The 16,168-nt window shown below is 33.4% G+C and overlaps 1 protein-coding gene across 1 annotated transcript in view; it reads right to left on the bottom strand.

Annotated features, from left to right (window-relative positions):
• Nucleotides 1-5,839: 5,839 nt before the first annotated feature.
• Nucleotides 5,840-16,168, bottom strand: part of LOC134695352 (titin-like) — a 47,104-nt gene continuing 36,775 nt past the window's right edge. Inside the window, exons 37-40 of the mRNA XM_063556576.1 lie at nt 14,959-15,005; nt 9,665-9,857; nt 7,282-8,416; nt 5,840-5,888 (exon numbers count right to left, since the gene is read on the bottom strand). Coding sequence (XP_063412646.1) covers nt 5,840-5,888; nt 7,282-8,416; nt 9,665-9,857; nt 14,959-15,005 — 1,424 coding nt within the window. The remainder of the gene's footprint in view (nt 5,889-7,281; nt 8,417-9,664; nt 9,858-14,958; nt 15,006-16,168) is intronic.

The raw sequence follows: 16,168 nt of genomic DNA, 5'->3' as shown, positions 1-16,168 counted from the left end.
CGTTAATTTTTCTAAAACCTTCTCTGTCTAAAAATAGAACATATGGATAAGATATAGTTTTGGGCTTATATCTCCGAAACCAAAGCATTTAGAGCAAATATGACTAATAGCCAAAATGTTAACCAGGTTAAGATCTATCTGCTTTGATATTTACATACACATCAGAAAACCGGTCGTTGGGTTGCTGTTGCTGAATTTGTATTATTTTTTATGAAATTTTGCAGTTTTGAGTTATTGTCTCGAATACTATATTCTATTATATATAGAGATAAATTGTAAACAGCAATAATATTCAGAAAAGTAGAGCTAAAAACAAGGATAACATGACGGAGATTGTCAATTGACCCCATAATGAGTAATTCCACTTTTTTGTAATTTTTGTTTACAATTTGTCGTAAATGATTGTAATTTTCCCATCTGAAGGTACTGAAACAAATTAATAAAAAAAACTTGGCAAATAAATAAAGGCAACAGAAGTATACCGCTGATCGAAATTCATAAATTGACTGAGAAAAACACAAATTTGGGTTACAAACTAAGACTGAGGGATACTCAATAAAATATAAGAGAACTACGACACAACAGAAACACAACATGAAAATGAAACACACACAGAAACGAACTATAATGAAACAATGGTCATTTTACTGACTTGGTACAGGACATTTTAAGAAAAAAATGGTGGGTTGAACCTGGGTTTCTGGCATGCCAAACATTCCGCTTTAACGGAAATGTCAATTATAACATTAATATGACAACTTTACATAACAGGACTACAATACAAATAAATGGGAGAAAATATAGGACAGAGAAACGCAGGAATAATAGCTAACAAAAGGTACCAAGTTTGAAAATTAATACGCCAGACGTGCGTTTCGTCCACACAAGACGATCAGAGACGCTCAGATGAAGGAAGTTTGAAAGCCAAAACATTACAAAGTTGAAGAGCACTGAGGACCAAAAGTTCCAAAAAGGTGGTGACCAAAACGACTAGGGTTTTCTGTCTGGGATAAGAACATCCTTATTATTTGGAATAATTCATGCTTTTGCAAACGGTAATGACTATTTAGGTGGCTAGGGCGTCTACCTTAAAATTGATAGAACTTGTCAAAACGCAATTCTTATCATGGTTTTTTTTTAAAAAGATATTAAAAAATATGGTTCATGGAACTTTTTTTCACGCTACAAGTTGTGCAAAAATTGTCAGATGTTGTATAGATTATGCACGGAAAATCAAATGTTGTGTCATAAAAAGAAACATTTTATAAGAACTTTAAAATAAAAAGTGAGAAGATTGCTCTGATAACTTGCTTTAAGATAAGAAAAAGAAAAAAACGGGGTCATCGACCTTGTTTTCTTGCTACAGGTCAAAATAGATAAATTCATAACACTTTCTATTATAAAAATTACTTATAAACACGAACAAGGTGTTTTGGGGAATTTACAACTGTAAATATGATAAAACACACAGTTTTCTATATCTATATCAAAAGTCTTTTACATATTTAAATAACATACAACTCTCAAAAATTGCACTTTTCATCAAATATCTAGACCAAAGTTATCTTCTTCTTCAAATCCGAGATGGCGGAAGACACCCGAGCCACCTTAAGGTATCAAGTTTAAAAGATGTGTCAGAAGATAAACAAAACAGTTTTTTGTCATGAAATATTCTTTTCTACAATGTTGGAGAGTGTCTTTTCTTGAATATGCACATGAAACCATGTTAAGCGACACATGCTGTTAAGAGCCTCTGCTTTTTAAGATATAAAACTCTGAAGTCAGTTAAAAACCGAGATTGTTTTGAGTAGCTTCGAGTGTCTTTGGTACGTTTTGTTGTTCATTATTGATATATTGTTCGGGTTATGTTGTTGTTTGTTTATTCGTTTTGTTGTTGTTTTTGGTTGATTTTATGGTGTGTTTTTTTCTTTTTTAATATAATATCAAAGTCAGCTGCTGCTCCTGTATTTCTGTATTTTATTTTTCGTATGTATTTCTTTTTCCTTTATAAGTCTTCCTAAAACATTTTACAAAACATTGAATTTACCGAAAAACTAAGGATTTTCTTATCCCAGGAATAGATTACCTTAGCCGTATTTTGCACAATTTTTTGGAATTTTGGACCCTCAATGCTCTTCAACTTCGTACTTGTTTGACTTTCTAAATATTTTGATATGAACGTCACTGATGAGTCTTATGTCTGGCGTACTAAATTATAATCCTGGTACCTTTGATAGGCAATATCCTTCATCATAAATTAGTTCAATCGAAAATACCTCCTTATTTCAAAGACCAGTCTGTACCAATAATTTCTTATACCTATACCAAACCTATTGCAACTAAAATTTTCAATTACAAACGCGTTTTGCAGGATCTCGATATTGACGACTTCAAGTCTAAACCTCCTGATTGCACTTGTGCTAGTTCCCAATTCACATATAATCCTGCTGGCCACGTTATTACCGGTGACCTTAACATTGTTAATAACACTTCTCTACGAAACGTGTCATCGAAAGGTCCGAAATATCGTGAGCCTAAATCCATCAATTGGAAACACAACTTTAAAATTTTGATGGATTCAGTCGAGAATTATGCCAGGCAATGGGCTAAGCGCGAGAAGGAAGACGTAGACACTCTATCCGAATGGATTAAGGCAGTGAGGTCGTTAATACAAATCAGAATTAAGACACTGAATGGGTCCATCAATGCCCATGCTACGTCAATCTTCAAAGATCCAAATGTTGCTAAACACCTATCTGACCTCCATGATGAATATGTTGTTGTCCCCGCAGACAAAGCCCCAAATAACATCGTTTTTATCTGTATAAGTCATTACATTAATTGCTTGATAAACGAATTAGGTATAGACAATTCACTTGGAAACCCAACATATACCCTCACGACACTTACCAAAGAGGAAATCCTGGATAATCATAGGTCTGTTCTTTGTTCCTTTGGTATTTCAACCAAAGATGAAGAACTGGATCTTCCATCACTGTATTGGATACCTAAACTACATAAGTGTCCTTACAAACATGGTATATTGCTGGGTCTTCCAAGTGCTCCACGAAACCCCTTTCTAAATTATTAACATCCATTTTATCAGCAATCAAAGACGGGCTTCAAAGTTATTGTGAAACTGCCTATTCTAGAGGTGGCGTGAATCAGATGTGGATACTTAAAAATTACAAAGATCTTTTAGAGTACATACAATCTAACTCTCTTTCATCTTGTAACAGTATTAAAACATTGGACTTTTCTACTCTTTACACAAGTATTCCACATTCCAAACTAAAAGACAAATTAAAAGAGTTGGTATTACTTTTGCTTCATAAAAAAGAATGGCCAACGTAGATACAAGTATCTTGTCTTAGGGAGGGATAAATCATACTTTGTAAAGAACCATTCTGATTCAAACAAAAAATTCTCTGAAACCGATATTATCAAGATGCTTGATTTCTTGATTGACAACATATTTGTTACGTTCGGAGGACGTGTTTTTCAACAGACTGTCGGCATCCCAATGGGAACAAACTGTGCCCCTCTACTTGCTGACTTGTTTCTTTATTATTATGAGGCTGACTTCATGCAGGAACTTCTTAGGAAGAAAGATAAGAAGTTAGCAATATACTTTAACTCTACTTTCCGCTATATAGATGACGTTCTTTCACTAAACAATTCAAAATTTGGTGACTATGTGGATCGCATCTATCCCATCGAATTGGAGATAAAGGATACTACAGATACAGTTAAGTCGGCTTCATATCTTGACTTACATCTAGAAATTGACAATGAGGGTCGGTTGAAGACAAAACTTTACGACAAAAGAGATGATTTCAGCTTTCCAATTGTGAACTTTCCATTTCTAAGTAGCAACATTCCAGCAGCACCTGCATACGGGGTATATATCTCCCAATTGATACGATATTCCCGTGCTTGCATTTCCTATCATGATTTTCTTGATAGAGGGTTACTGCTCACAAGGAAGCTATTAAACCAAGAGTTCCAAATGGTGAAGTTGAAATCATCCCTTCGTAAATTTTACGGACGCCATCACGAGTTGGTTGACCGTTATGGAATAACCGTTTCACAAATGATATCGGATATGTTCCTTACGTCGTAACTACAATCCCCTTCCCTTTCATGAATTTGACCTACCGAATTAGACTATTTACCGGATTTGTAATCACATAAGCAACACGACGGGTGCCGCATGTGGAGCAGGATCTGCTTACCCTTCCGGAGCACCTGAGATCACCCCTAGTTTTTGGTGGGGTTCGTGTTGTTTATTCTTTAGTTTTCTATGTTGTGTCATGTGTACTATTGTTTTTCTGTTTGTCTTTTTCATTTTTAGCCATGGCGTTGTCAGTTTGTTTTAGATTTACGAGTTTGACTGTCCCTTTGGTGTCTTTCGTCCCTCGTTTGATTACTATTCCTAGCAATTAAAGATTTTGGCAGATTCATGTTTTTTGTTTGATTGATACTTGACAAATGTTATTAATTTGTCTATGATGCTGTTCGCCGTTTCAATATCTAATGCATCCTGGGTAATATTTTCAAAAGTGTTCACCAAAACGTCCTGACTGGTTAAAAATGCCATAAACAATGAAAATTTAACCAATGAATTGACGTTATTTTCCTATTGGGGTAAGCACAATAAAATTACTCATGATGCTTTAGATTTTGAAACGACCAATTGTTGAACACTTTAAGTCATTTGGTTCTTTGTTGTTTAATTGACAAACACACATGATCTCGTTGTATTCATTAAAAACATCCCAACTAGCCTAAAAAATGATAGACGTTGAAGGTCGCAGCTTCCTGTGTCAGGGTCAGCTGTTGAGTATAGCTCTTTTTTAGTGCTGGTTCCTTCCAATTTATTTGTTATGTTTTGTTTTTTAGACTACTGATCTCGACCGGACCAAATGAAATACCCTGACACAATTTAAAATAGGGAGATAAGGAGTTTATAACACTCATTATCTAAGATGGACATCCATACATAAAGGCAACAGTAGTATACCGCTGTTCAAAACTCATACATCCATGGACAAAAAACAAAATCGGGGTAACAAACTAAAACCGAGGAAAACGAATTAAATATAAGAGGATAACAACGACACAACAACGAAACGCAACACACACAGACACAGACCAAGCAGCAGACGAAATCCCACGAGAATAACAAATATAACATCAAAACCAAATACAGGAATTTGGGATAGACAAGTACCGTGCCACGTCTATCTTAATAAATCAAACAATAAGAGAGAACAAACGACACAACGTTAAAATGCAACACACACAGAAACGAACAATAATATAACAATGGCCATCTTCCTGACTTGGTACAGGACATTTTTAAACGGGAATAAAAATGGTGGGTTGAACCTGGTTTTGTGGCATGCCAAACCGCGCTCTTTAATGGCATAGTTGAATATAGCGTTCAAATGCCAACATAAAATTACAGGACTACAATACAAATAAATAGGAGAACATATTATACAAAGAAACACATGATTAATAGATAACAAAAAGCATCAGGTTTAAAATTCAATATGTCAAAAACGCGCCTCGACACATGTTTCCAAGGAAAACAAAGACAAAGTTGATAATTATGTATAGAGAAAAAAAAAAGATTTAGCGTCACGAGTCAGAGTATTTCCATGGGGATTTTCATACTGAATAATAATGGCTGCTTTGTCCCAATTTTTGTATTCATTAGTCCGATTGGTTTAATGTGGTTTGCCTTTCGGTAATAACATTTACCATGCCATATGCATAAAGTAAAAAAAAACGTTTATGTTTTGGCGCCACTAGTTCCCATAATGAGATTGTGTTACTTTTCTGTATCTTGATTTCGTTCATCAAATATGTCCTGGTCTGACCTAAAAGAAAGAAAATACAAAAGTTTGACATATCATACATATGTTTGCACCTGTCCTTAGTCAGGAATCTGATGTACAGTAGTTGTCGTTTGTTTATGTAATTTTTACGTGTTTCTCGTGTCTCGTTTTTTCATGTAGATTAGACCGTTGGTTTTCCCGTTTAAATGGTTTTACACTAGTAATTTTGGGGCCCTTTATAGCTTGTTGTTCGGCGTGAGCCTAGGCTCCGTGTTCAAGGCGGTACATTGACCTACAATGGTTTACCTTTTTTAAAAATTGTTATTTGGTTTGAGAGTTGTATCATTGGCACTCACGCTACATCTTCTTATATCTATACATACATTTAATTAGAGAAGTATTGAGTTTCATTTCTTTTAAATTACACAATTTTCATTCAAAAACTCATTAACGAATGAGCAGTTTTTATATCAGGCAAATGTCAACTTAAATTCGGTTGTGATTTCACAGTTGGAAATTGTTCTCATTCTTATTTGGTTTAAATAATCGGCTTTATAATTATTATCTTGATAAACGCGCTTAAAATGCTATTATTTCAAAATGATTGAATTTCACTATAATCGTGATTCTGAAAAACATATAAAATTGTGATTTCAAAGCCTGACATACAAATAGTTAGAATTTTAGAGTTGACCGTTATTTGATCGTGATTGCCATCGTATTATATTACAACTTATATTGGTTAAAATTCCTGTTTTGATGTAGAAAGCACATATAATGGTAGAGAATTATTCACTTTCATAAATTTTTTCCCCTTTGGTTTCTAAATGAATATAATTATGATTTCATATTTAATTCTAAGAAACATTAGTCATTAAAAAGAGTCTAAAGTAACCTTTCCTTCTTAGATATAAAAATAGATGAAACTCTGAAAGAATTCTTCTTTCTTAAACTAACAATTGTTTGGTCCGATATCTAGTCATTTTGTACCATTACCATTTCGTACTCAGAACTTTCATTTCGTACAATGAATTTGTCATTCCGTACCATGAACATTAAACCAAATTGAACCATAACAAACCATTTCATACCAAATGGAAAATTCTTTACCATTTCGTACCATATGAAAAAATATACTTTACCATTTCGTACATCAATGAGAGTGTTTGCATTTCTTGCAAATTTTCTATTTTGTATAAAATAAGTATTTAAGCCAGATCTAAATCCGATTGAATGGTAATCTTCAATGCTGCATGCATTATATCCAATTGTGTTGGAAACCTTTTCACCAAATTTTCATGAATACATGTGCATTTAATTTAATTCCAGTCTTTTTTGGGTTTTCTTGAAAAAAGAAAATGAAAAAAGTAGAATAAAGACCGATATGCGAAGAATAATGAACACCAACAAATAACAAAATGGATTATTTACTTACGTTGGATAGCGGTCTTTTTCTGGTTTCTCATTCCAATGAATCATTTCTTCAATAGTAAAACCTTGCATTTCATCATCCCAGGCGTTAGTTCCTAATCTATAAATGTAACTGAATGGATTTCGTCGCATATCGGACAGTTTTTGACAAGCTGTCTCTACGAAATCAGTCTTATCTTTGAATTTATTCATTAAATTATCCGATGGAATGTAGTACTGAGATAACTGTCTCATTACAAGGGCATGCAAAAGACTATCGAGAAGACCGAGAAATCTATGACCTAAATTGTCTTCTGTCCATGTATCCGGCGGAAATCTTTCAAGTGTCCATAGGAAAATTGTCTTACAATGGTAAGTTGAGACAAGCTTTGGGTGAGACAAGTGATACTTCACGAAACATTTAAAAATTCTATAACAATGTTTACATTGTGAAGTATTTGAAATGGATTTTAATAAAATACAATCCACTCTTGCAAATGACATCCTCCATTCATAGTTAGTGATGTCTTCAGTACTTGATTTTGCAACCACGTGGAAACCTTCATCTACTGAGGTTTTTAATAAAGACTTGTTTGGCCATTTTCGTTCACGAGTCAACCAACCCGATGCTTGTTTCGGCCATTTGTTATATCTAATCGCCAAGGCTACGTCGATTTCTCTTACTTTTAAACTTTGTGGCAAATTCGTGTCTTCTAATTCGTCTTCTTCGCCTAACATTAATATGCATTCAGGCTCGAATATTTCTTCTTGAGGAAAGCACTTTAATCTAACAGCTGGGCCTATAATTTCTGTTCTAGTCTCGAAGCCTTCGAAAATATCATGATCTATGTTTTCAATATTGTTTTTCATCATAGATATAAGAATTTCAAACGCTATGGATAGGTGAAGTTTTATTTTCGAAGGAGATAGTCTCATACATTTTGTAATTTCATTCTCCAGTACGGCATTAAGAAATATATAGGGTAGGTGTTCTTTCAAATCAATACATAGATTTACAAATCCGGGATGGTCTGTGTCCTCAAGAGTAAAAGTAGTGCTGAAGCCAGTTGTATCGACTTCATACATGAAGTCAGAGTCAGCCTGTAGAGTATAGCCTAAGCCATCGTGAGAAGGTGTCATTGTTCCTTCTGCTCTGCTTCCTAAAGAGACAAAAAAAACCCGGAGGTAATCTTAATTGCTTTGGAGTGTAAGCAGTTCAAACCCGAGTATTTAAGCGCGTCGTGCTGCTGATGTAAGTATACACCAAGTAAAGTAAATACCAACTAAAAATCAAATATTCGTGTTTTTTGTATCAATCCGAGTTTAAAGACATAAGTTAGAACTTGGAAAAAAGGAAAAGTTACGAAAAATTGACCATTGATAAAAGAAATATCAAAATCAGGATTAAATGTTAACTTCACTTACGGCTATATTGGTAGCAAATGTAGATTGTTAAGACACAAATACACTTTGCGTCTAAATTTCATTGGCTTTGTTTCACTATAATAATGGTTCTGAGGATTTAATCATCGATGTTTCAAGACGTTCGTTCCTCTTGTTTTGACATTTGCCAGATATTCGAAATTCTTTCGGTTTCTTCAAGTAATGCCATGAAATATTTTGCCAGCCAAACTGTACTTGATTATGGACTTTCCGTTTTGAATTTTCCTCTGAGTTCAGTATTTTTGTGATTTTTCTTTTTTTCTTTTACATAATTTGAATACATATAGTTTAAAATGCCATTTTTGAAAATCTTATAAAATCCTTCCGAACTTTCCTTCCTTTTATAGAGCGGAACAAATCCAACTATAAGTTCACTCATGATTAAAGTTAAACGCAGCCATATGTCTGCGACAGTTCTTTTTTACCTATTTTATCAATTAAATACAAGCTAATCTTGCTTTCGTTCAATTACAATTGGTTACTGAATGCATATATATTTAATGTAAAAAAGTACTCAAAATCGGAATCGTAAATTTTGTTATCTATAACACAATAAAAGCTTAAGGGTTTTATTGAAAAGTATCGGACAGTTTAAATGGTTGTATTTGTTTATATTGATTACGATTTAGTTTACGGTTTTACGATTTTATAAATGCATATACTAGTTTATTTACGAGCAACTAGAACAGTAGTTATTATACAGACATTGAATGATCTTGAAAAAAAATCACACTTTCCTCAAAGTAGCAAGTATCTCGCATTAAAAGTGATTTGCTTTATGTACTTAGTTATCTACAAGTAAGTATATGGGTTATTCAGGCATTTGACAGTTGTTATCCATTCGTTTGATGTGTTTGGGCTTTTGGTTTTTCAATTAGCTTAAAGTTTCCGATTTTAATTTTCCGAAGTTCGGTATTATTGCAATTTTACTCTTTTCTCTATTCTTATAAAAAAAATAAAAATACCGGCTTCTATGATTCTCCCTGGAAGTATCTGATCTGCCAGATATTTGATAATAACTTTTGCGTGTCCGTCCATTAATTCCATTCCTCCTTCATGCTGTGTATAACAATCATAGTAATTGTATTTTAGTTCTCTGCTTAAATGTCGAAGACTAACACTAGAAACAAAGTCTGAATCATCTGCCGTCTGATCATCCTGCAAAAGGGATCATAACTTATATATTAACAAAATAATAACTGACATGAAAAGAAAGGAAATGAAAAACACCCATTTTATTATAACAAGGGATGCATCAACCGAATAATGCGAATGACAATGCAGTTTAGATATAGATGATGTTCTTTCACTAAATAATTCATAATTTGGTGACTATGTTTAATGCATCTATCCCATCAAACTAGAGATAAAGGATACTACAGATACAGTTAAGTCGGCCTCATATCTTGATTTACACCTCGAAATTGATAATAGGGGTCCGTTGAAAACAAAACTTTACGACAAAAGAGATGATTCAGCTTTCCAATTGTGAACTTTCCATTTCTAAGTAGCAACATTCCAGCAGCACCTGCATACGGGGTATATTTCTCCCAACTGATACTGATCCCGTGCTTGTATTTCCTATCATGATTTTCCTGATAGAGGGTTGCTGCTCACAAGGAAGCTATTAAACCAAGAGTTCCAAATAGTGAAGTTGAAATCATCTCTTCGTAAATTTTACGGACGCCTTCACGAGTTGGTTGACCGTTATTGAATAACCGTTTCACAAATGATATCGTATATGTTCCTTATGTCGTAACTACAATCCCCTTCCCTTTCATGAATGTGACCTACCGAATTAGACTATTTACCGGATTTGTTATCACATAAGCAACACGACGGGTGCCACATGTGGAGCAGGATCTGCTTACCCCGCCGGAGCACATGAGATCACCCCTATTTTTGGTGGGATTCGTGTTGCTTATTCTTTAGTTTTCTATGTTGTGTCATGTGTACTATTGTGTGTCTGTTTGACTTTTTTCATTTTTAGCCAGGGCGTTGTCAGTTTATGTTCGATTTATCAGTTTGACTGTCCCTCTGGTATCTTTCGTCCCTCTTTTAGACAAAAGCCACTAACAAAAGCAAATAGGCTTATTGTGACCTGTATATTATTAATACCAGTATTCTTTGTTGGGGTTCGTGTTGACCATACATAGAATTTTATGTTGTGGTTTTGTGTTATTTGTGATTTTCGTTTTTTCGTAATTATCAATGTTTTTGCCATGTCGTTGTCAGTTTATTAGAAATTTTGAATGACCCGTTGCGCATTTCTGTTACTCTGAGGTGTTTCATACGTATAAGTCGAAAACAAACAAACTGATAACGCCATGACCAAAATAACGACCAAAGAGACACGCAATAATCTGCAAAAACTAACATGTCAAACTAAAGTCTGAGCAGAATAAACTCTCTAAATATCCGGTTATATGGATTTGCATATTCACAGCTTCAGTACTGCACGTTCGCGACACATACTGCATGCATATCAAGAACTATTTGTTTGTCAACAAATTTATATACTTTAGTTTGGCCGTACAAGTGAGAGGTTTGGCGCTATAAAACCAAGTTCAATCCACCATTTTCTACATTTGACAATGCCTGTACCAAGTCAGGAATATGACAGTTATTTGTTGATTTGTTTGTCGTTCGATATTGTCATTGGATTAGGGACTTTCCATTTTGAATTTTCTTAGAGTTCAGAATTGTTTTGATTTTACTTTTTTCTTTGATTTGTAACTGACTATTGCAATATGATACATTCCGCACGAAGGGATTAGCATTTGCTTTAACAAATAAATCTCCAGTGTTGTGTTTGGTTGGAAAGGTTTGAGTGTTACTGGTGAGTCTTTTGTAGAGGAAACACGTGTCTGGTGTAAATACACAATTTTATACTGCTATGATGAGTTAATTTGATTGACAGGCAACAATCACACGTACCATGAGAGCACTTCAAGCTGAATCCTTTTGTCGCTAATTTTGATCGACCTTGCTGTAACAAGCTCTCCTTGTTTGCTGTGGTGGTCACTGATTTGATCTCTAAATAAAATAAGTAAAATGCTAAAACAAAATTGGGACTGTTGCTGTCTTTGCATTTATCCTACTGTGATAAATATAAACCTGTTGCGGAGACCTTAGCTATACATTTTCAACTTTAAATCATCTATAATCTTCAAAATTGATTAATACCAATGCATACCATATCAATAGCCATTAATACAACTAGTGTTAACCCGTATGTGTGTAAACAGGTTCTAAAGAGACCGATAAGCTTTACCGAGTCTATGAAATTTGAAATGTCTCCGGAGTTCGGTACTTTTTTTTTAATCTTACTTTTTTTTAAGATGAAAAATAAAAATTGCCGGCACATTTTGTTATAAGGAAATTTACTGACGATTGAAATAGAGGAGTATGAATATGCCTCACACAAGATCTAACAATGTCTTTATGCCTTTTTCAAACATATGACGTGGCTCAGAACTAATACATCTCGTCATTGTTCTATGCTAATATTTGTATTCTTGTCTTTCATTTTTGCTTATGCGTTTTTATTAATGCCCCTTTGTGTTTCTTCGCAACATACAACGTGGCTTTGTATTTATACGTCATGTCAAGTACAAAGTTGAATAGCATAGAGGATCCAAAATTCCAAAAAGTTGTGCCAAATATGGCTAAGGTAATCTATTCCTGGGACTTAGTTTTTCGAAAAATTCAAAGTTTTGTATCAGAAAATTTATAAAAATTACCACATAATTGATATTCATATATATATGCTGATTACTGGACTGGTGATACCCTCGAGGACGAAACGTCTACCAGCAGTGGCATTGACCCAGTGGTGTAAATAGTTATCAAAAGTACCAGGATTATAATTTAGTACGCCCGACTCAAACGTTCCATGCAATAGAATTTGGAACTACTAAGGAGGAGTTTTTCAATCATAAGCATATTTTTAGTTGTCCAGTCTCATCAGTGACGCTCATATCAAAATATATGTTAAGCCAAACAAGTAAAAAGTTGAAGAGCATTGAGAATCCAAAATTCCCAAAAGTTGTGCCAAATACGGCTAAGAAAATCCTTAGTTTTCGAAGAATTCAAAAGTTTGTAAACAGATAATTTATATAAATGACCACATTATTGATATTCAAACAATAATCATACGTTTTTTGATTGAGTTAAGTCTGCCAATTGATATTTTATCGTGTGTTTTTCTATGTTGTGATGTTATGCTATTGTTTCAGAAAAAGGGAGAAGGTTTGGATCCATTTAAACGTTTAATCCCGCTACAAATGTTTGCACCTGTCCTAAGTCAGGAATCTGATGTACAGTACTTGTCGTTTGATTATGTAATATATACGTGTCTCTCGTTTCTCGTTTTGTTTATATAGATTAGACCGTTGGTTTTCCCGTTTGAATGGTTTTACACTAGTAATTTTGGGGCCCTTTATAGCTTGTTGTTCGGTGTGAGCCAAGGCTCCGTGTTGAAGGCCGTACTTTAACCTATAATGGTTTACTTTTTAAATTGTTCTTTGGATGGAGAGTTGTCTCATTGGCACACACACCCCATCTTCCTATATCTAAGGCATACTTTGTGTACAATGATATTTATTCTAATGAAATTAAAATGCATATGTGTCTTATTTAATTCTAAGAAAAATTCATAAATACCTAAAAAAAATCAGGTAAAATAACAAAGGCAAATTGATTGAGATGTATGCATTTAAAAGTGGGCAACGCTGATTGTTGCTCAAATTAACAGTGTGGTTCTGGTACTTTAAAAGAGGGACAAAAGATACCAAAGGGACAGTCAAATTAACTTATTAATCACTTGGTTGGCTTGAAGAAAATTTTTGTTTTAAAAAAATTAAAAATTTTGATATAAATATTTGCAATAAAGGCAACAATACATATGCAATAGTATAATCCGGTGATGGGTCGGGTCTTTGGTTGTCATTAAACGAACACGAAGGACGGTACGAAATAGTAATACTAATTTATTGTCTAAGATAAACAAGGTTTCGAAATGATAATGAAGTAAATTTAGAAAAACGACATATACATATTATATATATTTGAACACAAGATATACAGATAAACCCTTGCTAATAATTACACGCTGTGTCAAAAGAAATGATTAGAAATAAGATACACATTCCAAAGTAAATTATTAGAAAGTTAACAAACATTCAATATATACATGTTCTATACAATTGGCATACATCGATAAAAACAAGCAAACTCTCAAAATAATAACTAATGCTATTTTTAGGAAATACTTGAGATCAAATGAAAAAAAAAGTTGTTAAGTTTTCTAGTGTTCCGTTTCGTTATCTGTCTATCATACATCACATTAAGAATTGGTACTAGGACCTATAGAACAAAATGAAATGATGAAATCAAAGTAATAAATATTTAGCATATGTAGAAGAAGAATTGATAACTATATTAACCTTCTCGATCGATTATTCTAATCGGTTTTAATGATATGAGATGTCTAAATAAATAAGTCTTTTGTCTTGAAATCGTTGATGGTACAAAATCAGCAATAGCGAAGTTGATATCAAAAGTATTTGCAGAAATCTATACATTGGAGCAAATGTAGTCTTTTAATTTTCAAACGGAGCGATTCCAAGGTTCTGCACATTTACTGCCTATCATCTAGTGAGTCATATTAACTGTAATTCAAACTTTAGATTTTTTTGCATACTTGTTAATTTCAAGAATGAAATGATGGCAACATGAATACTGAAAACGTTGCTATATAAATAGCTCCATGGTTTTAGGTGTCCTTCCGCATTAAGTCCGTGATCGAGTCCATCTATTATCTTTCCGATGTAAGATCATCTTTTACTTATTTGTTTGAATATCCATTTGTTATCTTAGTTCACTAGTGTTTTAAGTTATATGTCAACGGACGATTTATAGAAGCCGACGGACTCAAATATGACATTATTCGAAATATACAAAAAAATCAAAATGTATTGATCCTTCTTCTTTAGTAGTTAGCTATGTTTAAACTGATTTTTTTGTCAGTCATAAATCACTCTGCAACATTGTAAAATACAAATAACATACCATATACACATTTTATCAATAGACATGTGCTCTTGACACTATACAGAGTAATGTGGAAAAAATATTGAAATTCATTTCGTTTCAGAATTTTTTTTTATGGTTATTTATTTTCTTTTTTTTTCTCTTTTGAAGAGTCAATTAATTTCTCTTATCGGGTAGTAATGCTTACTTATAGTATATATATTACCTGTAGAACTTGATAGTCTGGTTCTATTTTCCACTTCTGATCGGGAACTGAAACACAGACGTATGTTGTTTATATATATTAGCCTTTGAAATTGATTAGTACATCGACAGAACTCTTCTAATCTTATAAATATACGATTAAGTTCATCATTGAAAAATGCATTCCCAAATTAGGGGTTTTAAACATGCCAAACACGTATTGAATCGGGAGAAAATAGGCTACTATATTCGATCAAGTAAATAGCATGGCCTGTTACCACCAACTATTTTACAATGGTTGATCTTCTATTTATCCGAAACTAAGCATAACCACATAAATACACTAACAACGAGAAAAATGACACACAATAGAACAAAGTGACGGTTACCATGAAAACGAAGTCACTTGGTTTATGGTACCTTTTTTATTTATTTATTTAGATCTGCAGGTATGAAAAAACGTGAACTGAAGTCATTCTGAAGATATTTATTATCGATATATAAAAAAGAAGATGTGGTATGATTGCCAATGAGACAACTATCAACAATCCACAAAAAAACAAAATTACACAAACATTAACAATTATAGGTCACCGTACGGCCTTCAACAATGAGCAAAGCCCATACCGCATATAGTCAGCTATAAAAGGCCCCGATAAGACAACGTAAAACTAACGGCCTTATTTATTTTAAAAAAATGAACGAAAAACAAATATGTAACACTTAACTTATATGTTCTTGTCTTGGTGAAATATATTACTTAAGAAAGAAATGTCGATCTGAATAGTAATTTCTTTTTTTGTTGCCATCACCGGAGTGTTAATGTATCCGCTTCGAACAAGAAATAGTTTAGAGATTAAGAATAGTGTTATTTGAACCAACATTTTTGCTATTTAGAAAGCCTCCCTTATTTCATATAACAACCGTTCTCATATTTATCAAGGATAATATGAACAATTTCGTGCACACTTTGCAAATGGGACATTGCAGGAGTTATCTGACATTTTGACCAGTTATATGTGGTAGAAAATTAAGATTGTAGAAGAGAAAGAAAAAAATTCCAACAACATAACTAAACAGTCAAACATTCAGATATCTCAGATCAAATTTATTCGTTCATAGTGTGTTAATTTACATTTTTTGAGTTAAGCCTTCCAAATAAACTCATCATAGATACCAGGACTAAAATTGGTATACACGCCAGACGCGCGTTTCGTCTACAAAAGACTCAT

This window comes from Mytilus trossulus, chromosome 13, assembly GCF_036588685.1.
Source record: "Mytilus trossulus isolate FHL-02 chromosome 13, PNRI_Mtr1.1.1.hap1, whole genome shotgun sequence".
Lineage (NCBI taxonomy): Eukaryota > Metazoa > Mollusca > Bivalvia > Mytilida > Mytilidae > Mytilus > Mytilus trossulus.
This window is presented reverse-complemented; position numbering and strand designations above follow the sequence as displayed.